Genomic DNA, 25117 nt, shown 5'->3' on the forward strand with positions numbered 1-25117 from the left:
ACACACACACACACACACACACACACACACACACACCCCCCCCACTTCAACTCCTTTCCAAATGATGCACCCTTCGTTTTCAGTGTAACAAATGAGGGAGGCTGTCTGTATAACACTACCACCACATATATAATGTCTTACTCTAGAAACTCAGTAATGTATTTCCTACTACATTTTGACCACATCCAGGGGTTGGTGTAGAAGTTGAGCGTTGGCGCCATGACATGTTGTTGATTTTTCCCTCCATCTTCTTTGCACTTATTATTGTCATCATGTGGCATGTTAAATCTACAAAAAGCAAAACAAGTCTAATGAAGCGCACATTAAAGACCAAGTATCTCGTGCTACAGCAGAAATAGGGTGTATAATAGCCAGAGTACACAAAACCTTTCAACATCAGAACTCTAAGTGGCAACGTGTGTACTCGAGGTATTCTGAAGCCAGACACTTTGGGTAAATTTCAGATGCAGTTTTCTGTCTTGCTACCTGTAGCTGTGATCCTGCAGGCATTCTGGACCTCACAGGATTGGGCCCAATGTTATGCCAGTGACAAATTTTCCCCAGCCAATCTAAACAGTCAAAGACTTTGGCTGGGAATTTGAAAGTCGATAAGAATCTGGCACCTAACTCTCTTCGGCTCCTTTGTAAATCCCAGCTTTCCACAAGCGGTGGTGAAGTTATGAAATATGGCATCGTTTTGGACTTACAAAAGTTTGAAACTGAGGCACTGTCTGTACTGGGAATGGCTATTGGCGGCCAGTCACCAGCAGGGCTGCACCAGTGAAAACCCCTAGTGCAGAGAGATCCAGCTAACACAAATTGCAATCTGCATCCGTGCAGAATACCCCAGTTCCAAGCAGAGTAAACAGCACTGATGCAAATTGCGTTTTACAGCAGTGTTGCGTGTCTACTCTAGGGGTCTGCAAGCCACGGATGGCTGAAGTCCCTAGTATAGTTTAGCCCTGAGGATTCAATAGCCTAGTAGCGGAAAGTTTCTAATGAAACTGAACTGTGGTTTTAGACATCTAGGGCCAAGTTTGTCACTGATGTCGTTGCCTACGTGGAATCACACCAGGGACAAACTTATATTTTAGCTGGTAGGTTTACAGAATGCCATCAAGAATCAATATCAGCATAAACCCATGTGAGATTTGCAGCACACACTCGATTGAAGAATGCTGCAAAAATGTAACAGAGACAGAACATCTTAAGCTGCTTTGCTATTTGAAGTGGAAGAGGGGAAATGACTTGATGTGATCCAAATGTGAAGGCTGACGAGTTTCTATTTCCATTAAGATTTCGTCCAGTGAGCCAACTCTTCCCCCGCCTCCCACACAGAGGCACTCCGTTTCAGGACCACCTCCTTTGGATGAAGTTCGTGAAGTAAGCTGCTGCAAGTTAGGGGTGGGGAAGGCCAAACCTTGGGGATTTCCATCAGGATATCAAATTAAAAAAATACAACTGCCCTTAAATATACACTGCCCAAATGAAAAACGCTTTAAGCCTGGTTTATTAGAACTCACTAATCCCACCTCTGAAGCCTCTATTCTAAAACACAGTATGTTATTTTAATTGGTGATGTAGCCATCGGATAGATGACACAACCAGCACTTGCAAGACAAAGCACTTCTTTCTCGTCCCTACCTTCAACGATCAACTGGGGGCTCAGCTGGATGTGGGGGCATTGGGAATCCTAGCTTCATAGCTGGTCATGCTCATCCACATGAGCACTGCCTTGGTGGAAGCTGTCTCAGTCGAATGCCAAACACACTAAGCTAAATTCCTGCTCTGGCGTAACTACTCCATTAACTGCAGTAAAGTCACCCACCAGGGTAGGGTAGACAGGCTGAGCAACATGCAGTGGCAGGAGCCCTGAGGCTAGGTGGCAGAAGGGGAGAGGTTTGCCCATGTTTACTCTTAGCTCTTCCACCACACACCCTCGCAGCCTCGTGACGAGCGTGAGTGCGTGCGAGGTGAGCGGAGCATGCACTACGACATAAAATGTGCCAGCTCCAGAGGCCATCGAGACCTTGGATCTGCTTAGAGACACCCTACTACTGACTCCCACCCTTGGCATTTAGAGGTGAGCTAGGCCTGAGAGGGGATATGTGTTCATTTGATTTGGGCAGGGGGATGAGAAGGGCAGCATTCTTTTCTCCCCTACTCAATTGCCGCCCACAGCTGGGGGCTTTCTTGGACACACCATCCCACCCATTCTGTGCTCCCCCTGGGCTGGGCCTTCCCTTTGCCACTCCATGCCGCTACCACTGGGTGCTATGGAGCATCTTCAGCCGCCTTCCAGATGCTGCCAGCTGTTTCACCTCCTTGTCCTTGCATCTCCTACCTACTCATTTCTTAGGCTCAGCTATGCATCAGTTCCACTTAGCATACATCTTTGGCTATTTAAATGTAAACTTATCTACATAAAAACATACACATGGCCAAGTTCATGTGCGATCGTAAAAGCAGTACTTAGTCCGTTATCTTCGCTAATTGAGCAGCTTCTGTATGGATCACAAACAGTGCCCAGTTCAGCCAGACCTAGAAAGGCAAGGGCAGAACAAAACGGTGTATTATAAAAAAAGAAACATTGCTCAGAGTTAAGCACATATTAACATTGTGACCTCAAAGGAGTAAAACAAAAAAAAAAAATAGATTAAGCTTACCTAATGTATCACATTTGTCGTGAGCTCTACAAATATCCTGTCTGAAAGCAGAACAGACTTGACGCTTTTAATTTTCATGTACACGCAAGTTACAGTACAAATGCAAAAATAAAAAAAAAAAATTCAAAAGCAATTCTTGGTTCTCCAGCTGACATTCTCAAGCTGGCTTTGTCACACGAGCTGTCAGTGAACTGAACAAAGAGGTCTGATTCAATTGCCTATTTAAGTCAAATAGAGTTTAACCAATTTCCTTCAATGGCATTAGGATCAGGTCCTGGATACTACAACCATTCTAAGTTGCATTTAATAGAGGGATAAATATTTACCATACTGCTTTCCATCACTACCCTAGTTCCACAGTTACAATCCAAACACTTATTGCCTTTACTGCGCTTCCCCAAATCAATGATTTCTGACGATCACATGCATTATAAATTAATCGCTTCCAACTGTGATACTCAAATGGCTACATTATTAATGAGAAAACTGAATATACCTGGTAACAAGTACAGCGGTATCATGTTTGGGTAGATTGTTTTCTTCAGGGTGGTTCTGGGAATGCTGCCATTGGCAAAAGTTTTTTAATGTTGTCTGGGCATTATAAGATATTGAAGGACCATCCTAGCCATAAAAAAATATATATACAAAAATGTGTATTTTAGTTATTTATCTCAGTGCTCACTCCCTGTGGCAAATGCAAAGAGGAAAAAATACTTTCATTACCTGTTCATTATGTATCACGACTAATTTCACAATAACAATATTAATTAAATTTCCAATACTTGGGTCTTTATAGATAGAGGCTACCTGCATCAAAGAGAAACATTCAGAGTTAATGCTGGCTTCAAACAAAGAATTAAAGCAACACAAATTTGTCTTCTGTTCTCTGACCGAGGGGAGCGTGGCAGCTCTTCACTCTCTCACTAGGTTTTGTTGTAGAATTTTAGCTAATGATCTGATCATGATCATCATCTCAGCGCAAAACCTTGAGAGATTTAGCAACACCTTGAGCATTGTTTTAAAATGAAAAGGAAAACCTTGTGTGCCAGAATCCCAAAACTTTCTTCTGGACCCATTCTTCAGTTCTGCACACATATATCATCACCCAATTACAGGGCCACATTCTGTCCTCAGATACACATCTGCAACTATCGCTAGCTAAGATTTTCAAAAGCGACTAGTGATTTCAAATGCTTCAATTTCTGGGATGCCCAACTCAAGATGACTTAAACGTTAAGTGCCTGCCCTCTGAAAATCCAGCCCTTCTAAATAAGTCTCAAATTGGACACCCAAAATCACTAGTCACACTTGATGATCTTGGCCATTCTCTTCCTGTAAATAATACTTTATGAAGTTTGTACATTTTGGGGGGAGACCGGGAGGGTGTGCAGAGATTTTCACCAGATAACCTTTGTACATTTTTTGCTAAGCCTTACACTTAAGTGTGTTTTTATCTATATTATACTCTACTTTTCCATGGATAACATTGGGGGGGGGGGAGGTTGATGGGAGGTAATGAGAATAGAATTTGACCCACAGAAATCAGAGATGGAAAAATCCAAATGGATCTAGTGGCTGCTGAGGGCTGGTCTAGGAATGTTTCCCATCTGATATTTACTAGCGCTTTCAAATAAATGGGAGTCTGTATCCAAAATAACTGCAGCTTTTGGCATAGTCATCGAGAGACTCATATCACCCTTCTCAAGGGACCTTTCTAACAACATTCTATTTTCTATATCGCTGTCTGTAAGTCTTTGGGGGAACTTAAATTGATGATTTATTTTTTTGAAAGCTCATCTCTGGAAAGCACAGCATAAATTACCCAAGGGAATATCAAATGCATTTCCATGCTGTTCAATGTCCCATGCACCAAAGAAGAGAGTCACTGAACATTAAGCAGCAAGAGGAAACCTGTTGCTATGCTGAAAAAAAGCCTTTGTTCTGAGAAACAAGGGCACTAAGTAAAGACTGACCCTAAACATGCTCTTACTATCAGTCTCCTCTACTGACAGATAGTGGTAGTGTCTTTTGAGCCCCAGGATCTGGACTCTGAGTTCAGAGGTGCATCTGATTTAGGGAACGTGGAGGTCTGTAATCCAGAATCTGCAACCCACAGCATCAGCTCACACGGCTCTCTGCTTCAGTGCTGAGGGTAGAGACTGGCGCTTGGCAGGAACAGAAAGCTCATCGCTGGTCAGTAAGCTCAGCACAAACATCCAGTGGCATTTGGAACCATTGAGCCTGTGTAACCCACACACCTTCTGGGTGTGGTGTTCTGCCCCACCTAGTGGCACCGAGACCACTTAGAGAGAGAGATTAATGAGTTTGCTCTGCAGCCTTAGCTAACAGCCAGTTGGCTTTTAGCTCATGTGATAGAGGCTCATGCACTAAACTCCAGGCCCCAGGTTCGATCCCGCCCACCGATGACCGGGGTCTGTCAGCATTACGCTTGCCCTTGAATGGGGTGAGAAAGCTGAGGAAGATGCCAGCAAAACCACCCTACCGCTGCACACAAGGCAAGACTTGCCACTGGGACTCCTACCACCATAATGGAAAGTCAACTGATACTACCACTCTTCATGAGCTCTAAGCAGCAAAGAAAATTGGGTAACAACTCAACCTCTAAATCCCAGCATGTGGAAAGGGGGAGGGGATCCACACTCCTCACTGTGTATGCTGGGAAGCCGCATGCGGCAACAGTCCCATTCAGCTTGTACGTCACACGGGCCTGAGTGGGAAGGAGACTAGATCCCAAGGACAGTAGCACCAGCCTGTGGTAACCCCACTGCTGGAGACTTGGGGAACTGAAGGAGTGAGCCCCAGGAATAGTTAATTTATACGGTGGAGCCGGGGATGGAAGAACCCCTCCAACGGGACTGGAAGAGTCTCTTGTGGGTTCCGACATTTTCGAGATAAGACTGAAGTTTTGTCCATCTGAGCCACATTCCATCTTTACCTAATCCTGACTTTAGTACAGTACTTGATGTACACAAGCTAGGAGTATCGCACCATCTTGGGATGGGGCGAGTAAAATCCAAGGGGGAAAGTCTTCCCCTAATTTGATACTTACTATTGACATTAATGTTAAGATATAGTGTTGCAGATTAACTCCATGGTAGGCAACCATTCTACTGTCTGCCACCACCATGACTTCCACAAATCGAGGGTAGGAGAGGAATCGCTTCGTTCTTCGGTGTGTCTTGTCATCACTTGTGTTCTCAGTCTTGTTGTTATATGTAGAAAATTGATTTCCTGCTATGCTATGTTTTAATGCTGCCACGTCCGATAACAGACTACTTTCTTGCCATTGTCTTCTCCGGTTTTTCCTCTTGCTCTTTTTGTGACTATTTTCATGCCCTGTGGTTTAAAAAAAAATGGATTCCTGATTGAATACATTCAAAACCACATGTTTTTCATGTTAGGAACACACTTCAGTTCATACAACAGCGAGTAGCCTGTCTCCTACACTCATTCAGATTTGTTCTAAGTAGCTATGCAAAACAAGGACTGCATGGAAAGCCACAGTTTAGCAAAGCCCTTAACCATGTTCTTAACTTTAAAGACATGAGTAGTCCTATTGAAGTCAATGACGCTAAAAGTCAGATGTGTTTAAATGCATTGCTGGACCAGGACCAGAGTAATCCTGTATGTAGGAAGAATTCAAAAATCAGCAAATTTTGTTCTATTTGTATCCAGGAATTTTAACTGTTCTGTCTGCGTATAGATTCCAAGTGTGTCCAATGTGGCTATTAACCCACATAAGCGATTAAGGGCTAAATCCTGCCTCTCTCACTCAGGCACAATTGAAGGATGGAATAAGGACTGCCAGATTTGGGCCCCAATGAGTGAAGCAATTACATATGATTCATTTCTGCCTGTAACAATAGCATGGCTGTGCTTCAAATATTTTTTCCCCCTCTTATTATTCTGTGCCACCAAAATGGTAAAGGTCATCTAATAACACAGCTGCCACTGACTAAAGAATAGAACACAGGAAGTTTCACATATACTGCTTTTGATATTCAATTAGGCAAAACATAAAAAGGACCTGGAAAGTATGTTAAAAGCTGATACGAAGATGACAGACTGAGGCGGGTGCATGGGCAAAAAACACATATGGAACATGTACAATTAAGATTCACCATCTGATTAGTACGTAATTATAGCATTATTTGAGCGTAAGAGCAAAATCACTGGTATTTGATGCCACTTAAGTTTTAATCAGCTCATCAGAGGAAGTAGCTAATTGAATGTGATTCATCCAAGAGAAACAGCTCAGACCTGCTAAGTAACGTAAAGCCAAATCAGCACTGTTCATCTAACGGCCTACAGACCTCCTAGTCTTTGTAGCTTTCCTTTAATTTCATCATGCTGGTGAAAAATATCCAATTTCCTTATCTGACCCACTGAGAAGGGTACAGGAAGCAGAATATTAGGGAACAAAGGAACGCTCAGAGTGCAAACAAGATTTCAACGATAGGGAACTTCTTGGCTATTTGACATGTGCAGTTTCCTTTTCGGATGTTTTAGTAATAATTTCCAAAGCACTGATTTTAAAATGTTAATAAATAGCAGCAGCCAGCTGAGTGTATGGCCCAATGACTGTTCAACTGAGAACTGTTAATTTGCCTCCTCCATGTCAAAATACGACATTCTAAAATTAAATGCTACCGTACAGCAAACAACACATAACTCACATGAACTCCAACCGCGTTTCCTTATGTTTGGTGTGGACTACCTTACGACAGCTAACAATCCGCACATAACAGCTATTTGAGTAAGAAGCCTGAAAAAACCCATGGCATTCATATATAACTGGGTTACTCTACTTATCCTGCACTAAGCAGTGCTGTTAAACTGGGCATGATTCTGCTCTCATGCTAAAATAACTTCACAGGCAGCACTGGCACACCCCTGATTTACACCAGTCTAAATCAGTGCAGAAGCGGGGGAGATGGATCAGCGTTCATGTCGCACTGCCCGTCAGTACTTGGCCCGGGCCAGGGAAGCGAATGATCCAACTAGCACACCAAATGCGGTGATGAATCCTGGTCACATGCCACCCTCATCTGCTAAGAATGGCCAACTGTACCTATACGTAATCCCCTTTTCTTTTCTAGGTTTCAGCCAAAAACCTTACAGCTGTAATTGCAGCCGCTGTTTCTACTTGCTGTGAGTCAATATGGAAACATTCCCAGCCTAGGGGGCAGTATACAGGCTTGACTGCCTGCAAACGAATAATTGCTATTTGAGCATCCTAGAGAGAGTGCAGGAAGCTGTTAACCGTGCTCTCCAGCTGTTCTGAAGCCAGTTTGGAAGCTTGCATTAAGGACAGACATTCCTGCAGGTACACACATACCCCTTAGTTAGGAGTTGGAAGCTCTTGACTAATCAGCAGTGAATTTTCTTGCCAGGGTTACAAAACTGGCAGCCAAGTTGAGCAGCAGTTGGATCAGGGGTGGGCAAACTACAGCCCATGGGCCAGATCTGGCCCGCCAGCCGTTTTAAGCAGGCCCTCGAGTTCCCTCTGCGGAGCAGGGTCTGGGGCTTGCCCTGCTCCAGTGCTCCAGCTGAGGAGCTGAGTCAGGGGTCGCTTCACATGGCTCCCGGAAGCAGTGGCTTGGCCCCCCTCCGACTCCTACATGTACAGGCAGCCAGGGCGCTCCCCTCTGCACATGGTCCCCGCCCCAAGCACCCCCCACCTCCCATTGGCCAGAAACCATGGCCAATGGGAGCTGCAGGGGCGGTGCCTGTGGACTGAGCAGCGTGCAGAGCTGCCTGGCCGCGCAGGAGCCGGAGAAGGGACATGCCGCTGCTTCTTGGAGCTGCTTGAGGTAAACACCTCCCAGAGCTGCACCCCTGAGCCTCACCCCGTGCCCCAACCCCCTGCCCCAGCCATGATCCCCCTCCTGCCTTCCGAACCCCTCGGTCCCAGCCCGAAGCACCCTCCTACACCCCAAACTTCTCATCCCCAGCCGGAGCCCTCACCCCCCCACCCTGCACCCTACCCCACACCGCAGCCCCCTCCTGCAACCTGAACTCCTCCTTTCTGGCCCTACCCCAGAGCTCGCACCCCCGACCAGAGCCTGCACCGCCTCCCACACCCCAACCCCGATTTTGTGAGCATTCATGGCCCGCCGTACAATTTCTATTCCCAGATGTGGCCCTCGGGCCAAAAAGTTTGCCCAGCCCTGCAGGGAGAAGACAGCACTGACAGGTGTAACCCAGACTGCATGTGTGGGTTGATTCACAATATGGTTTCCTGTGATTTTACAGATTAGCTGGACCTTATTGGTCTGCAGCATTTCTGTGTTAAGGTTCTGCAAAGTCCCTAGATCCAAGAAGGAGAAGAAGCGACAGGGGATGGATCACTTGATGATTTCATGTTCTGTTCATTCCCTCTGGGGCACCTGGCACTGGCGGAAGACAGGATACCGGACTAGATGGACCCTTGGTCTGACCTGGTAGGGCCATTTTTATGTTCTTGTGTTAAGTAATTTTTTTAATATAACAATGAGTTACAGTTAAGGGGATAGGGAAGTTTGGTACTTGCTGCCTTATTCTTGTTATTAGAAGATGCAAGCTTAGAAGTAAGTGAGTAGGGCAGTTGTATTCGTGAGACTATATAGAGGGCAGGGGAGGGTTGGAAGAGTTCATTTTTAGAATTTGGATGGAAAGTATCAATACTGATTTTAAAGCTTTTTTATCTGTATCAATTTAAATGTTCACAATTGTGCAAAATTATGGGTTGTAAGGATTTGTTTTATTTTTATCTATTTTAAGCATTCACAGTTGCAGGAGCTTACGGGGCAAGAGGGTCAGACAATTATTTAATGATAGAGGAGGTTGAGATTCAAAAAGTTCGAGCTTTATATCTGTTCAAACACAAATTGTCAAATATACACAGTAAATAGCCTTAAAATCAATCTCTCATACTTTCTCAAGCAGCATTTTTATTACTTTACCGATCTGTAAATTTCTATCATCAATGGGAACATTTTGTCACTGATGTGTGTGTGTTTGGTGAAATCGTTGTTTACTGACATTTACGGCTGATCCTTCCATGTCTCTCTCTATAGGCGCACCAGAAAAGCACCAGTCAGTCATATTTACACACTGCGTATTCCAATCTCGTTACTGAGGACTTGTCTTCACACACACTGCTTCAGCTGCACAGCTCTGGAGCTTAGTGAAGATGTTACTATGCCAACAAGAGAGTTTCTCCCGTCAGCATCGCTAATCCACCTACCCAAGAGGCGTTAGCTATGTTGATTGGAGAAGTCCTTCCATCGACATAGTGCTGTCTGCATTGGGGGGTTCATAGAATCCTAGACTTTAAGGTCAGAAGGGACCATTATGATCGTCTAATCTGACCTCCTGCACAATGCAGGCCACAGAATCTCACTCACCCGCTCCTGTAACAAACCCCTGACCTATGTCTGAGCTATTGAAGTCCTCAAATCGTGGCTTAAAGACTTCAAGGAGCAGAGAATCCTCCAGCAAGTGACCCGTGTCCCATGCTACAGAGAAAGGTGAAAAACCTCCAGGGCTTCTGCCAATCTGCCCTGGAGGAAAATTCCTTCCCAACCCCAAATATGGCGATCAGCTAAACCCTGAGCATGTGGGCAAGACTCACCAGCCAGACACCAAGGAAAGAATTCTCTGTCGTAACTCCGATCCCACCCCATCTAACATCCCATCAAAGGCCATTGGGCATATTTACCGCTTATAGTCAAAGATCAATTAATTGCCAAAATTAGGCTATCCCATCATACCATCCCCTCCATAAATTTATCAAGTTTAGTCCTGAAGCCAGATATGTCTTTTGCCCCACTGCTCCCCTTGGAAGGCTGCTCCAGAACTTCACTCCTCTGATGGTTAGAAACCTTTGTCTAATTTCAAGTCTAAACTTCCTGATGGCCAGTTTATATCCATTTGTTCTTGTGTCCACATTGGTACAGAGCTTAAATAATTCCTCTCCCTTTCCGGTATTTATCCCTCTGATATATTTATAGAGAGCAACCATATCTCCCCTCAGCCTTCTTTTGGTTAGGCTAAACAAGCCAAGCTCTATGAGTCTCCTTTCACAAGACAGGTTTTCCATTCCTCGGATCATCCTAGTAGCCCTTCTCTGTACCTGTTCCAGTTTGAATTCATCCTTCTTAAACATGGGAGACCAGAACTGCACACAGTATTCCAGATGAGGTCTCACCATTGCCCTGTATAACGGTACTAACACCTCCTTATCTCTGCTGGAAATACCTGGCCTGATGCATTCCAAGACTGCATTAGCTTTTTTCATGGCCATATCACATTGGCGGCTCATAATTATTATGAGCTAATAATTCCTCATGTGGAACTGTATCAAATGCCTTATTGAAATCAAGGTAAATTAGATACACTGCGTTTCCTTTGTCTAAAAAAATCTGTTACCTTTTCAAAGAAGGAGATCAGGTTGGTTTGGCACGATCTACCTTTTGTAAAACCATGTTATATTTTGTCCCAATTACTACTGACCTCAATGTCCCTAACTACTTTCTCCTTCAAAAATTTTTCCAAGACCTTACATACTAGAGATGTCAAACTAACAGGCCTGTAGTTACCCGGCTCACTTTTTTTTCCTTTGTTAAAAACAGGAACTATGTTAGCAATTCTCCAGTCATACGGTACAACCCCTGAGTTTACAGATTCATTAAAAATTCTTGCTAATGAGCTTGCAATTTCATGTGCCAATTCCTTTAATATTCTTGGATGAAGATTATCTGGGCCCCCAGTTTAGTCCCATTAAGCTGTTCGAGTTTGGCTTCTACCTCAGATGTGGTAATATCTACCTCCATATCCTCATTCCCATTTGTCATCCTACCATTATCCCTAAGCTCCTCATTAAAGACTGAGGCAAAGTATTTGTTTAGATATTGGGCCATGCCTAGATTATCCTTAACCTCCACTCCATCCTCAGTGTTTAGCAGTCCCACTTCTTTCTTCGTTTTCTTCTTATTTATATGGCTATAGAACCTTTTACTATTGGTTTTAATTCCCTTTGCAAGGTCCAACTCTACATGGCTTTTGGCCTTTCTCACTTTATCCCTACATGTTCTGACCTTGCACTTTTCACTATTAAATTTCATCCTATTACTATTACTCCAATTTACAAGGTAGCTTTCCTTGCTGATCCCTCCCATCTTCCACTCCTTGTCGGCTTTCTGCTTTTTCTTAATCAGAAGGTCGGTGTAACTACCCCTTACTCAAAGGTCAGTGAACTACCCCTGAGCAACATAATTATACTGACCTATGTTTATAGTATAGACCTGGCCCAACAAACTAAGCACAGTCTGGCAAGACAGTAACTGATTTAAAACCACTCATGTACTTTGACAACAATGAGCTGTTATCTTAACCCAGCTAGAAATGGGACACTTTGTAAAAAAAAAAAAAAAAAAAAGAAACACTAACTGCAATATACTGCTCTCAAGCCACGCATGAAACTCCCAACAGCAATTGTGCATGCAGATTGAGAATGCCATATGGGCCTAAAGCTGTTGATATCTAACTTGTCACCATTAAGATGGCCACCAAAGGATAGAAATGTTGCATACCTCTTGAATAGATCTACATACTGCAGGCTAATTAAGCAGAAGTGAAAAACTCAGACATCACCCAGAACACCAGAACACCATAAATTAACAAAAAGAAAATGAGTACTTGTGGCACCTTAGAGACTAACCAATTTATTTGAGCATAAGCTTTCGTGAGCTGCAGCTCACTTCATCGGATGCATTCCGATGAAGTGAGCTGCGGCTCACGAAAGCTTATGCTCAAATAAGTTGGTTAGTCTCTAAGGTGCCACAAGTACTCATTTTCTTTTTGCGAATACAGACTAACACGGCTGCTACTCTGAAACCTGTCATAAATTAACAGTGTGGGTACAATAAAGGATATTACCTTACCTATCTTGTCTCTCTAATACCCTGGAACCAACTCTGTAAAATGTAACTTAACAATGGCAAGCTTATTCTGATAACATGGAGAGCAATGAAAAACTCTTACATTTTGAGCTATAGGAAGAGTGTGATGTTTTGCATTTGTCTACCACAGTTGATATATCAACAGAGAACAGGAAGCAAAATATTTGTTTGGCAATCTCTCAATTCCTTGCAATAACTGGAAAGCACTTACCTACACATGACAGTAATTAGATGGGTTTAAGGAACAAGACATTGGCTTATTCACAATAAAATCCAAGTCCCAATGATGTGATGGATTTTCAAGTGCCTGGCATTTAAAGCCAAGCCACCACTAGATTAATAATTCAAGAATGAACGAAGCTATCCTTTGTACAGCTTCAACAGTTGATATTCATTTAAACGTGGTCAAAGAACTAGTCTAACAATTTCCTAACATTGGCTCTTTAAACCATGTCTGTTTCCGATATAAATCTCCCCACTGTATTTTCCACTGAATGCATCCGATGAAGTGAGCTGTACCTCACGAAAGCTTATGCTCAAATAAATTTGTTCGTCCCTAAGGTGCCACAAGTCCTCCTTTTCTGTTTTTAATGATTGCTTTAGTTTAGCAACCACCCAGTACAGCACTTGATGGATCTAAACTCTAACAATTAATTTTCACTTGCAACAGGAAGGAAGAAATGAAGCCAACAGAAGGATATAAAGACCCAATCCTGTAAATTTCATTCACACAAGCAAACGACATGGGCCTTGTACATTGTGCAGTTATTTACAGTGGTGCAGATTGGAAGTAAAATGCTACCATCCTGGTCTGGTAGCATTTTAGATTTACTCTGCACTCAGTTTGGCCAAAGGATGATTCAAAGACCAGTGAAATTAAGTCAATGGGACTCTTTCCATTGAACTTAATGGACTTTGGAGCAGTCCCAAAGGCAATGGAGAATCAGGCCCTATAGGAGTACTGTGACTGATTGCATTAGTGAGGATGACAGGAGTAGACCCTGGGATTGCTTTTGAAGTAGTAACTATTGTTATGCTAAAATCAAAAATTAAAAGAGTGATCACTTGTCCCTAATGGCTCTAATCCTTTCCACTTCCACATTAACTTGCCCTTGGGACTAGAAAGCATTTTGCACAATTAAATAAGGCATGTGACAATGAAAGCAATTCCAGTTCAAGTTCATGAAAGCTGGGGCGGGAAGGGGGAAGGGAAGCAGCTTCTTAGCTAACAGTATTAAAATTCCCTCCCAGGTTTAAAAAAAAAAAGTACTTTTAAACTAACTTATTATCAAATGCAATTTGAATACATAAACCAGGTGTTTTAGTACTTAAGACTTGCTATTTGGTAGTTAGTCTATAAAGTCTCTATAACTGCTCTGACCCAGCAAAGCAGGTGCTAAAGCTAAAGTTAGGAAGTTAATTATTGCACACTTTCATAAAGCTGAGCAAAATTTAACTGAGTTCCCTCAAGGCGGTTAAACACCTTGTGACCTGACTCCCTGGAACTGAAGTTGTCAGGGAGAGCTACAGTCAATTCACCCTTGCAGAATGGCTTTGTATATGTGGTTTGGTTTCAACATACAGGGCTGATCATGCTACCCACACTCACATGAAGTCCCAGTGAAATCACTGGAAACACACCTAGGAGTACAGGCTATAGAATCCAACCCTGTTGTTCGAACTCTCAATAGGAGTTCTAAATCCAATTGCTACCAGTGACAATTATGCAACAAAAGGAGAATAGACCCTTACAGTGAACTTCAAAACAACACAGCAGTGTTTTAAACAGCCCTTTGATCCTCCTTTTATTTACCTCCCTTTAAAACCATCTAATTATTTCAGAGAGTCTTTTCACTGAAGTTCATGAAAGGTACTAATGAGAACACAAGGAAAACAAAACTCCTCTCTCTGCCCAGTACACAGGTACAGTACACAGGTGGGGAGCAGTAGCACAAGCTTTGCAATATTGCAAATGTGTCTCAACCCTGACCTCATGGGGCCACTGCTTGGAGTGAGAGGAACAGTTCAGATTCCATGCCAGCAGAGTCCTTTGCCTCTCTGAGGCTGCTAACAGGGGGTGAATTTTTGATTGCAGTTTCTGTGATGTGGATACCAGAATTAGAGGGAGACCCGGACTTTCATTTCACAAACACAAGCATCGGCCACTGCCATCTTAGGAGGCATCTAAACCAGCCACCTATAGATGGAAGAGGCTATACTCCATTACTAACCCCCTGATCCATCCATCCATCCACCCCAGATTTCAAGAAACATGCACACTTTTTTTACTGTAATTTTTGAAGATTTCCTTTTGGATCTCCCACAGCCCACTGAGAAATCACATGCATGGTGACAGGATAGTAGCTCTATTTACAGTCGCAGTCTAGAAAATACGGTGTTTTCTGTATTTGGATTAAGCAAACTAAAAAATCCTACCTTATTCAAATGATGGGCATTCACTGAACTGTCACAGAAGACAAACTCAGATCTTTCCCTTTTAATAACATCAAGGCAAGTTCTCTGTTACACCGCAGTGTAAATCTGGAGTTACTGTAGTCAATGGATTTATTCCAGATTTACACCAATGTAACCAAGAGCAGAATTTAGTTTTGGTGATGGAAGTTTGTTACGGTGCTAGGATGACAGCCGGAGATGGAGGAGTGAAATGAGGGGGGAGGTGAGGGGCTTGCTTGGTAGCATATTCTGACAATCAAGCCTAAAGGCAGAATTAATGTTAACTCCACAGGATGTTAACTCCACTTCCATGACTATGGACCCAGAGAATTGTAAATTGCTACAGTAGGATATAGAAAACAGCATTTATAGACTGGGGGGTGGGAGTGAAGAACAAAAATGAAACGGGAAATGAATAATCAACCCAAATAAGAATCCAATGAAAAATAACATATTCTACGTTCGTTCATACATACGAGACAAAAATGACAATTGTCTGATTACTACTTGCACGGCAAACCAAAGAAAGTTCAAATACAAGTCAATCTGAGCTTGCTTAGCAGTGTATAGAGCTAAATTAGATCTAAAGTCTTTAACGGCAAAAGGATTCACTAAAAATGTACAGATTTAACTTATAGCGTATGCGCAGACAGAAGCGTCATACAGCAAAACCCTATAATACAGCACACCATTCACAGGCATGTTAAAGCCGGGCGGAGGACGGAAATCCCATTTCACAAAGGATTTGGAGATTTCAGCATTTGTCTTTATTCCGATTAGGAACAAAACCAGAAACTTTCTAAATTCTCCACAAAAGCAAAAATTCTGAAAAAAAAAAAAACTTTGTTTCGATTTCACCTCTTTTATAACACGCGCAAGGATTTTGAAACAAAAAGTCGTTTCAGACTGAAATATCGAACTGTGCCATTTATTGAGACGTCTGGGTACAGGACTAAGACCTCACGGCCCAAGTTCATCTCCTTGTTAATGGGCGTGGCTAATTTTGCCCCACTCGGATCTTTTCAGTCTCTGCACCTGGGTATTTTGCTGGGTGGCAAGACCAAGCAGTGCAATATTCTGACCATCAGAAACATCCAACCCAAAAGCATCCGCCTCTGGGGACAGTTGCCCTGCTGGTCCTGAATCCTGGGTTTGCTTCTTGAAACATATCAAGCATGTTAACAGCTCAAAGCACAACAACATTTAATACCGCTCCTGCAAACGTTACACCTTCCCGTCTACGACGCTTGATTCCCTTACTATGAATTCTTACGCACTCAAGCGGATTGCTGCAGGCAGTGGGCTAACTGCCAGCTAAACGGGAGGTGTGGGGGGCATATAGACCTTCACAATTACCACAAGTCCCCCCCACCCCTTCCACCCCAGACAGGGCAAATTTGCTGACATCCCTCTCCCCAACAAAAAGGGTCTACACCACATCCCTCCCCTCTATCGTTCCCCTTTCCAAATGTCTTGTATCTTCTCTCAAGCCCCTCCCCAAGGCTCCCGAAAGCCCACATCCCTTCCAAAGACCCTTGTGCCTATATCCCCATCAGCTCCCCTCCTCTCCAAGCTGTGCCCCCCTGCTCTCCTCACCAGACCCCCAGGTCTGAGTCACCTCCCCCACTCTCTCCTACTGGAACCTCGTTCATGGGAGGGGGAGGGGGACTGGGCTCAGTCTTTCCTGGGGAGCCGGCTCAGGCCCCTCGCCTGGGCCGGCTCAGCTCTCAGAGCCAGTGGGCAGGCAAAGGAGGGAGCTCAGCCCAGCTGGCTCCTGAAAGCAGCCTGGTGCCCGCCCAGCCGGGGGACAGAGCAGTGCCCAGTGGGGCCAGCTGCCTCCTCCCAGCCCAACCCGGCCCACCAGCAGAGACGCAATTGCTGAGCGGCACTCTGATGCAGCCTCAGGCTGTTCCCTCAGCTGCTTCCCTCCCCTCCAGAAATTGTCTCCGCCTGCCCAGTAAAAGTAAGCTGCGCAGGTGCCATTCTACTATTCCACGACCCCCCCTTCGTTCCCCCTCACTTGGGCCTGCTATTAACCAACTGGTTCCTTTGCATTTCCACTGGGAGCGTGAGGAAGGGCCCATCCTCCCCGAATTTCTCCTCTTCCTGATGCCTCTGCCCTGATACAGGCACCTTTTCCTGCCGGGTTGAAGTTCTACCGGGCTGCCCGTCCGGGTCTTGCTCTGCTGAGCTGTCGTTCCAATCTCGAGCCACAAGGAGGCAGCGGTGGGTGGGCTGAGCAGAGAAGCAGCCATGTGCCTGCTCAGGGACACAGAGGGCTGCTTGCAGCATAGCGGGGCTCCAGCAATCTAGGCTCCCAGGGGCCCAGCGTCTGTCTGAGTGCGGGGCAGCAGGAGGTTGCAATCAGCAGGCAGCAGGGGAATGGAGAGCGTCTGGGATTATAGGGGCACTCCTGCCAAAACTCATGAGTCCGGCCCTACACAGTCATGGGGTTGGCTTAAAAATAATAAAGGTTGGAGTCTTTTTATAGACCTCCCAACAGTCCCGAGTTTCTCGAGACTGTCCCTCTTTTACTCCCATGTGGCCCTTGTCACAGTTGAAGCTGGGAACGTTTCCGGCATTCAGGCTACCTGGGCGGGGGCATTGTGAAAAGGGGGCAGGTTGCGCCAGACCCCCATTTGAGAGGGCTCCCAAACCCAGTGGTATTGCAACCTGGTGCATGGGGTCACGGCACCACTCAGGTTTGGTTCAGCTGCCCCTCTTTTTCTGCCTGTGGAGAGGCAGCTGGGCCAAATTTGAATGACACTGCGCCCTGCTTTAGCCACTAGAACCATTGGGAGGTATGTTTTTATTTGCCTTCTGGGTTCACGTCAGGCTTTTCTTCACAGCCACAAGGGCCAGAAGCTTACTTCTGTAAGAAAGGAAAGCTGAGATTGCCACCTAGTCACAGGACTCCAGGAGCTGGGGCTTTAAAACACACAGCCAATATTGTGAGACTCACAACAATACTGCAAGCTAGAAACACAGAAGCAGAGATGGGAATGATTCCTCAGGGATGAGTGGGGTTGAGAGGGATGATTAAGGTTGGGATGAGGAAAGATCCTGTGGGAAGAGACATAATCCTGAGATATGGAGCAGGGATAGGGGATCCCAGGAAAGGGGAGATTTGGACTCTAACAAGTCACATATAATCTCATTACCCTGAATCAGGTGTCCATTTAAAGATCTTTCATTGGCATACAAGACTAATTTTCTCTTTCACACACACCTTTTGTGTGTATCGGGTGGCTAGCCGCAGCCTGAGGCACATCCTAAAGTTGAACACACCCCATCACAAAAATCTTACAATCAAATATTGTGACCCCAGTTTCCCATCGCACAAACACCGGTTTACAGTCTCTCCTGCACAAAGGAAACGGAAGATCCTCTACCCTCTCCTATGACAAGGCCCCCACCTAGTCATCCCTCAGTCTGAGCCCCTCACCTATGGGACCCCAGCCTCCCTATATGCTTGTGAAGAAATATGGGCTTTGCAGCAGGCCCATAAACTTTAGAAATCCAGGCTCCAGCAGACTCAGGAGGGGCAGTCACAGGCCCATGGGAATGGCCTGACTGTAGCTACTGCTGCCCATATCAAAGGAGCGCCACCAGTAATCTCAGGGAGAGAGATTACAACAGAATGGATGATGGGAATGGAGGGTGCTCGGCACATTACAGGTGCTCGGCATCATCTAGGATCAGGTCCAAAATTAACCCAGGCTTAATTGTAACAGCAATCTGGTAGTGGAGGCCAGAGTACAAATGGCCCCAGGAGGCTACGTGACTCTCCAGTGTTATGTTCAGCAGGACAGACCGTTAAAAGCTACTTTGAAAGTGTAATGTATTACAAATTACTCATTAATGTATCTGAGAATCGGTGACACGTTACTGATTATTTCAGTGTCATGTGTGTCAGCTGCACGGCGAGACATATTTTGCACCATGACTCTTGTGGCATCATCAAAAAAGGACACATTTTTCAAGGAAAAAAAAGAATCCACATAATATTAGGTCTACACAGTAATAGGTTACTTCTATGGACTACGGTATAGAACCACTTATGGTGTAAACTGATTGAACCCAATAGAGCTATGCGATATCAATGTGATAACCGTACATTCAACAGCCTTCACCTTTGGGAACTGCAGGCATTCATCGGGCCAGAAGTCTGGGAAGCGTCAGTGTCCTATGAGATAATGACGACACTCGGCATGACTGCAGCAAAAGCTGCCTCTCTATTGAAGAGATGAGCAAATAACTCACAGCTACTTTGCATTTCACCTTTTTCAAATGAGAAGTTCTCAGATGCTAGAGCTAGCGAATGTCTTCGGAACGTTTTTTTTTTGTTCGTTCTTTGGTGCTCTGGGAGTTAGCTATCCAAGTCGAGTGGTGACGTTTCTGTTTGCTGAATCACTGTAGCTAAACAGCCAAGCAGGAATTTAGAAGGTTAAGTTGAAATACGCGGGTCAGAATTTGGGACTTCGCATTTGTGACACTTTTGCGTTCGCTTTCAGGAGGTGCTAGAACATTCTACGCTCGAGAGCGGCTCCTAAGGAGCGCTGGTGCAAGTAAAGCTTGGGGACTTGTAGGGTGGTGGAAACTGAGCAGAAAAGGTTGCAACATAACAGTATTTCCTCTCCTCCTCTTATCAGTCCGGGTCTGCAGGGGGCTCTGCTGTAGCAAGTTCTGCCTGTTCTCCCACAGCCCAGAGCTCCTCTGTCCTGCACTAACCTGAGAACTGCTCTCATTTCTTACCACCATAATACGAATAGCAGGATGGCCTTTTCCTGGCTCTCTTTCAAGATGGGGAGGACTCTGATCATCTTATCAGTGTCGCACCAATGAGGTGAATGCCGCTGTTTCATCAGAGAGTTTTGCCCTGGTGGATGCTTCTGCTTTAACAAATGTCATTACAGGGCTAGCCCTCAACATGACTTGCGACTGCCATCCAAAACCCAGTGCAGCTATTTCCCAATCCCAAGGCAAATGAATGGGAGGGGCCTATTATCCTAGCAATGAAAGTGGGGTCAGCAGCCAGTGCTCACATTTGATCCTTGTTCCTACAAATGAGAAAAAGCTTCTTATCTATTTCAGCCACAGCCTGAGTCTGTTATGCCAAACTGAAGGAAAAACGAGGTGTAGCTGGGAGAGTCTGCGCTAAAGTTTTTTTGGGGGGTTTTTAAATGTGAAGCTGGAAAGAAAACAGAAAAAGCATAATGAAAGGTCAGGTGGTAAGAGGACAGATATCAGAACACAATTGGGATGTGAAGGAGGAAAGAACAGAAACAGCTAGTTCAAAATATAACTTTTGCAAGGGGTTTGTAGTAAAAGCTGTAAGAAATGGACAAATCGGGATTAAATAATAAGCAAGAACAATATGGAGAAAACAAAATACAGCAGACAGGTAGAATTATAACAGAAAGCTCCAGACAAGCCGTAAAGCATGAATGGATAATACTAGCAAAAGATCAGAAATAAATTAACCAAAACTGACCAAAAACACACCTCAGAAGAGATATAAGAAGGAGAAGGAAAGAAAGGTAAGCAGCAAAAAACAGACAAAGATGAAAAGAAAACACCGGAGAGAAATAAGGAACCCTACAGCACAGAAGGGGTTGGCTTCCTATCCCTCACTTTCTGAAAGCAACAAATCATATGGGTGGTTTGAGCATTGGCCTGCTAAACCCAGGGTTGTGAGCTCAATCCTTGAGGGGGCCATTTAGGGATCTGGGGCAAAAAATTGGGGATTGGTCAGGGGGTTGGACTAGATGACCTCCTGAGGTCCCTTCCAACCCTGATATTCTATGAAATTAAAAATTTCAATAGAGGCAGTAGGCTGGAAGGGGAAAGCCACAGATATAAGCACAACTAATTAGTTTGTGTGATGTGTACAAGCATACAAGTGTATTTGGAAAAAAATCAATATGTTAGAAGTCACGTTCATCCAACCCCCTCTGGGAATGGAATGAGAGATGAACCAAAGTGGTTTATTTAGATACTGACCGTGAAGTAATACCCATAGCTGGACTAAATCAAGACTGGATGTTTTTCTAAACAATATGCTCTAGTACAATCAGAAGTTGTGGACTTGATGCAGAAATTATGGGTAAGGTTTCCCGGCCTGTGTCATGGACTAGATAATCGTAGTGTGCTCCCCTCTGACCACGAAATCGATGAGTCTACAGAACTTCTTTGCCTTAGGACCGGCGAGTGTACACTGGTGAGCATACAGTCATCATCAAGTCCGTTGAGCAATCTCTCAAGTGATTATAATACTGATTCTCATTCCTTTCGACAGCAGCGGCAGACCCTCCCTCCACTGAACTCAGGAAGCTCAGCTCTCCGCCTTCAGTGGGCAGTCTCCCTTCTGAATTAAAATGACCTTTTTTTAAACTCTCAATCTCCACCTCACTAATCGGGACCTAGGGGAGAGTTCTGTGGGAACGCTCTGCTGGCATGAAGCAGGGAGAGCGAGCAGGGCTATCACGGGCAGCATGTCTAAGCAGCGCCCCCTAGTGGTATTTCAAATCCACCCTGGCCAGTCTTCATTTTTTAAATGCTGTTCAAGCAAGTCTAGCTAGTTAGTTATTGTGCCAGAGCCTGGGGGGGTATAAATCAGTGGAGGAATCACCTCAGCAGGTCACCCCATGTTCAAGAAAGATGAATTTAAACTGGAACAGGCACAGCGAAGAGCCTGTAGAATGATCAGGGGAACGGCGGGCCTAATCTTAGGAGAGGAAAGTGGAAGAACTTGGCTTGTTTAGCAAAATAAAATAAAATAAATAAATATCAGAGAGGATAGGATTGCTCTCTATAAATACATGGGGGTGGGGGGAGGGAAGAGGGTAAATACCAGGGAGGGTGAAGGGCTACTTAAGCTAAAGGACAGCTTGGCACAAGAAAAAATGGATATAAGTGGGCCATGAATAAATTCAGGGTGGAAATCAGAAGAAGGTTTCTAACCATCAGAGGAGCGAGGTTCTGGACCAGCCTCCCAATAGGAGTTTTGGGGGCAACCAACTTTATTAATTTTAACAGAGAGCTGGACAAAAATATATGAGTGCGACTGTAAGACAGGGTTGCTTAGGAGGATGGTAGGAGGCAGCCCTGGGGCTCACTTGCAGTTTATGTCTTATGCTCTGAAAGCTCGTGCTTCAGGGTTTCAGCCAGTCACCTGCAGGGGTCAGGAAGGGATGTTTTCCCCTAGTGTACGGGTTTTTAGCTCCTTCCTCTGAAGCATCAGGAATGGACACAGAGGGAGATGACACATGGGGTGGGATGGGCTCTGAGCTGGCACCAAGCATTCTCTCTCTCAGGGGCTTGGCTGGTTGGTCCTTGCTCAGACGCTCAAGAGTCTAATTGATCAACAAATGTGGGTCAGGAAGGCATTTTCCCCCAGGTCAACTTGGCAGTGACTTTGGGGGTTTTTCACCTTCCCCTGCAGCATGTTGGTGCAGGTCACTCGCTGGGATTATCTGGGTAGATCTCATTTAACCATTTCCCTGATATTGTGGGTGCGTTGGACACTGGTGCCTCCTATTCTCTGGCACAGAAAAGTCTAGTCTCCTGAAAGCTGTGATACTTCAGTCTCATTCTGGCTTTGGGGTTTAGCGTGCATGTGCTGGGAGGTGTTGCTGGCCTGTGATATACAGGAGGTCAGACTAGATCACCTTAAACTCTGGGACTCTATTGTGATGGCCGAAGGAAGGGAAGGGTTAGTGAGGGTACAAAGTCCTCCTCTTAACTCCCAAACTACTCTGGCAGGAAGCAAGACACAGAGAGAAGGATATGGGACAGGCCAACGGTGAAAGAACAAGGAGAAGCTGCTATTAACAGCATCATAACCCAGGACCTCAGCATAACTACAACAGCAAAGCCTTGGCAATAGTTTATTATAACACACACCATTAGTCCAGTAACCTGTATGGCAGAAAAGCTGTGTCGTGGTCACGAGAGCCTATACTGCATTTATCTAAAAAGCATAAAACGCAGCTACTGTATAAGAAACTGCTAATTAAAATGTAGCAGAACCAAAAGACAAATATGCCTGCGTTCCCTAGCCGACCTGATCAAGTGAAAACTAATAAGAGTAATGATAAATGCTTCATGGAGATCGCTGGAAATGAAAGCCCCTACTTTATCCATCAATCATACCTCAGGGGGAAAAACTTTTCGCAGACGCTGACGGATGTCTACAACTACTTCATTATGCTAAGAACACTCTTGGAGCTGGGCTAAGCCAGGGATGGAGGCGGCTCCGGGAGCATACGGCAGGGGCCGTGCAGACATTCTGGGTACAGTGCCCTCAGCTTGCCTGTCGTGCGGAAATTGTTTCTGGGCACAAGAGCCTCTAAGAGAGAGATTTAACAAAGCCACAGTCCTGCAAAGGAGTCTGCCCACGCAACGCTCATTGTAGGTTTGGGGTCTACGTCTTTCCTGGCGTTGAATTTCCGCTTTGGGCGGATTTCCGGTTCCCCATTAACTTGCATCACAAATGGACTTTTCACATGTTGGCTGCAGCCACAGTATAAATTTAATGTCATCTACAGATCTCAGGTACAATGCAACTGAGCTCATAAATCTAATGAGATCATTTCCTTTTCCCCCGGCTTATGTGAACACGGCAGTTTGCCCAAAGGTGGCTCCAAACTGACTCCTAAAGATAAACTTGAGAAATGTTGCTGGGCTTCACATTTTCCCTGAAGCCATCTGAGCTACTCTCTTGCCTCTAGAGGTGATGGCGGTGGAAGAATATGGGGGAGCCAGTGGAGGGAAGTGCATACACCCTGTACTTTCACTGCTATTTCAATGTCCAGAGTTAACAACACAGCACCTGTCACCAGCACAAGAGTCACTTAAAAACTGTTGAACCAGAAATGGGGGACGGGCAGAAACATGCTGCCGATTTTGGGTCCTTTGAACCTTATTATTTGGACAGAGCTTTAACTTATTGGGCTTCTCTTTTTCCAGACTGTGTGGAGCAATAAAGAACAAGCAGCAAAGGAAAAGGGGAAGCACAGCAGATTAGCAGAGGACAGAAAAAGACCTGGATAATTAAGCAGAATAATACAGCAGGTCGATTTCTTGAGAAAGCTAGTGTAGCACGAACACCTGGTCTGAAACTATTAGATGCGTGAGAAGGTTGAACTATTTATGATCACTGCACAAAGGGAAAGACACTAAATTGTTTTCAGGGCCTTTCCATCTACCTTTGATTCAATGGGTTCCGTGATCTGCTGGTCCGTTCCTCCAAGGGTTACTGGTGAATTGTGCCAGATTCCATGTTTCTTTCCAACTGTTCTGAGTCTCCTGCATCTGATCTCAAAGAAGGGAGCAGAAACAGCTGGAAGAGAGAAACCAGAGTGGCATAGTCCAGCAGCAACCCTTGGAAGAACAAACAATAAAAGCCTTGTGAGATGTACCATTATCCCCCCCAACGTGTGTGTACCACCATGCTTCCATTACCATGAAATCTATCTTGGTCTTTGATCAGTGCCTTGGGACATCTCCTTGAATCACTGTGTCACATACCAGCTCTAACTATATCGACTTACATTTGAATGGCAAAACCACTGCCTACATCCTCCCTCCCTCAATGAGCCACAAGTGTAAAACACAGTGTAAATTCTGTAGAGCACTAATACAATACAAACGCATCACAAAACAGTCCAAAGCAGATTTCCACTGAGTACACGCTAACACATACAAGCGGCCAGATTCTGCGGCTCTTACTCACATCAAATCATACCTTTACTCCGTGAGTAACCCCACCTACTTGAAGAGTAACTATACCACTCAGCCTGAGTATGGTTGGCAGATTCATGCCCACAGTGTTTAGGTTGCAATACACCACACAAGAGGCATCTGTAGATTTAGTACGCCAAGGAATGGCTCCCGAACATGGGGAGAAAACAGGAGACCCAAGAAGAAATTAATTAGTGAGAACATTAAGTAACCTCTGCCAAGGAAGAGGAATGGTTGGGAGAAGAGACTAGTCATTGCATTTTAGACCAATTCAGGTAAGGAGAGATG

At 44.8% G+C, this 25117-nt stretch overlaps 1 protein-coding gene across 7 annotated transcripts in view; it reads right to left on the reverse strand.

The window, feature by feature from the left end:
* The window catches only part of ADAMTS9 (ADAM metallopeptidase with thrombospondin type 1 motif 9), a 134189-nt gene that overhangs the window by 104148 nt on the left and 4924 nt on the right, over nt 1–25117 (reverse strand). For all 7 annotated transcript variants that reach the window (XR_005226211.2, XM_037904878.2, XM_043551517.1 and 4 more), the window contains 6 exons: nt 5737–6023; nt 3390–3473; nt 3163–3287; nt 2667–2707; nt 2436–2541; nt 142–288 (listed from right to left, as the gene is read on the reverse strand). Coding sequence is in view for 6 of the 7 variants with exons in the window: in XM_037904878.2 (XP_037760806.2) it covers nt 142–288; nt 2436–2541; nt 2667–2707; nt 3163–3287; nt 3390–3473; nt 5737–6023 (790 nt within the window). In the remaining variant the exon portion in view is untranslated. The remainder of the gene's footprint in view (nt 1–141; nt 289–2435; nt 2542–2666; nt 2708–3162; nt 3288–3389; nt 3474–5736; nt 6024–25117) is intronic.

This window comes from Chelonia mydas, chromosome 7 (assembly GCF_015237465.2).
Source record: "Chelonia mydas isolate rCheMyd1 chromosome 7, rCheMyd1.pri.v2, whole genome shotgun sequence".
Taxonomy (NCBI): Eukaryota; Metazoa; Chordata; order Testudines; family Cheloniidae; genus Chelonia; species Chelonia mydas.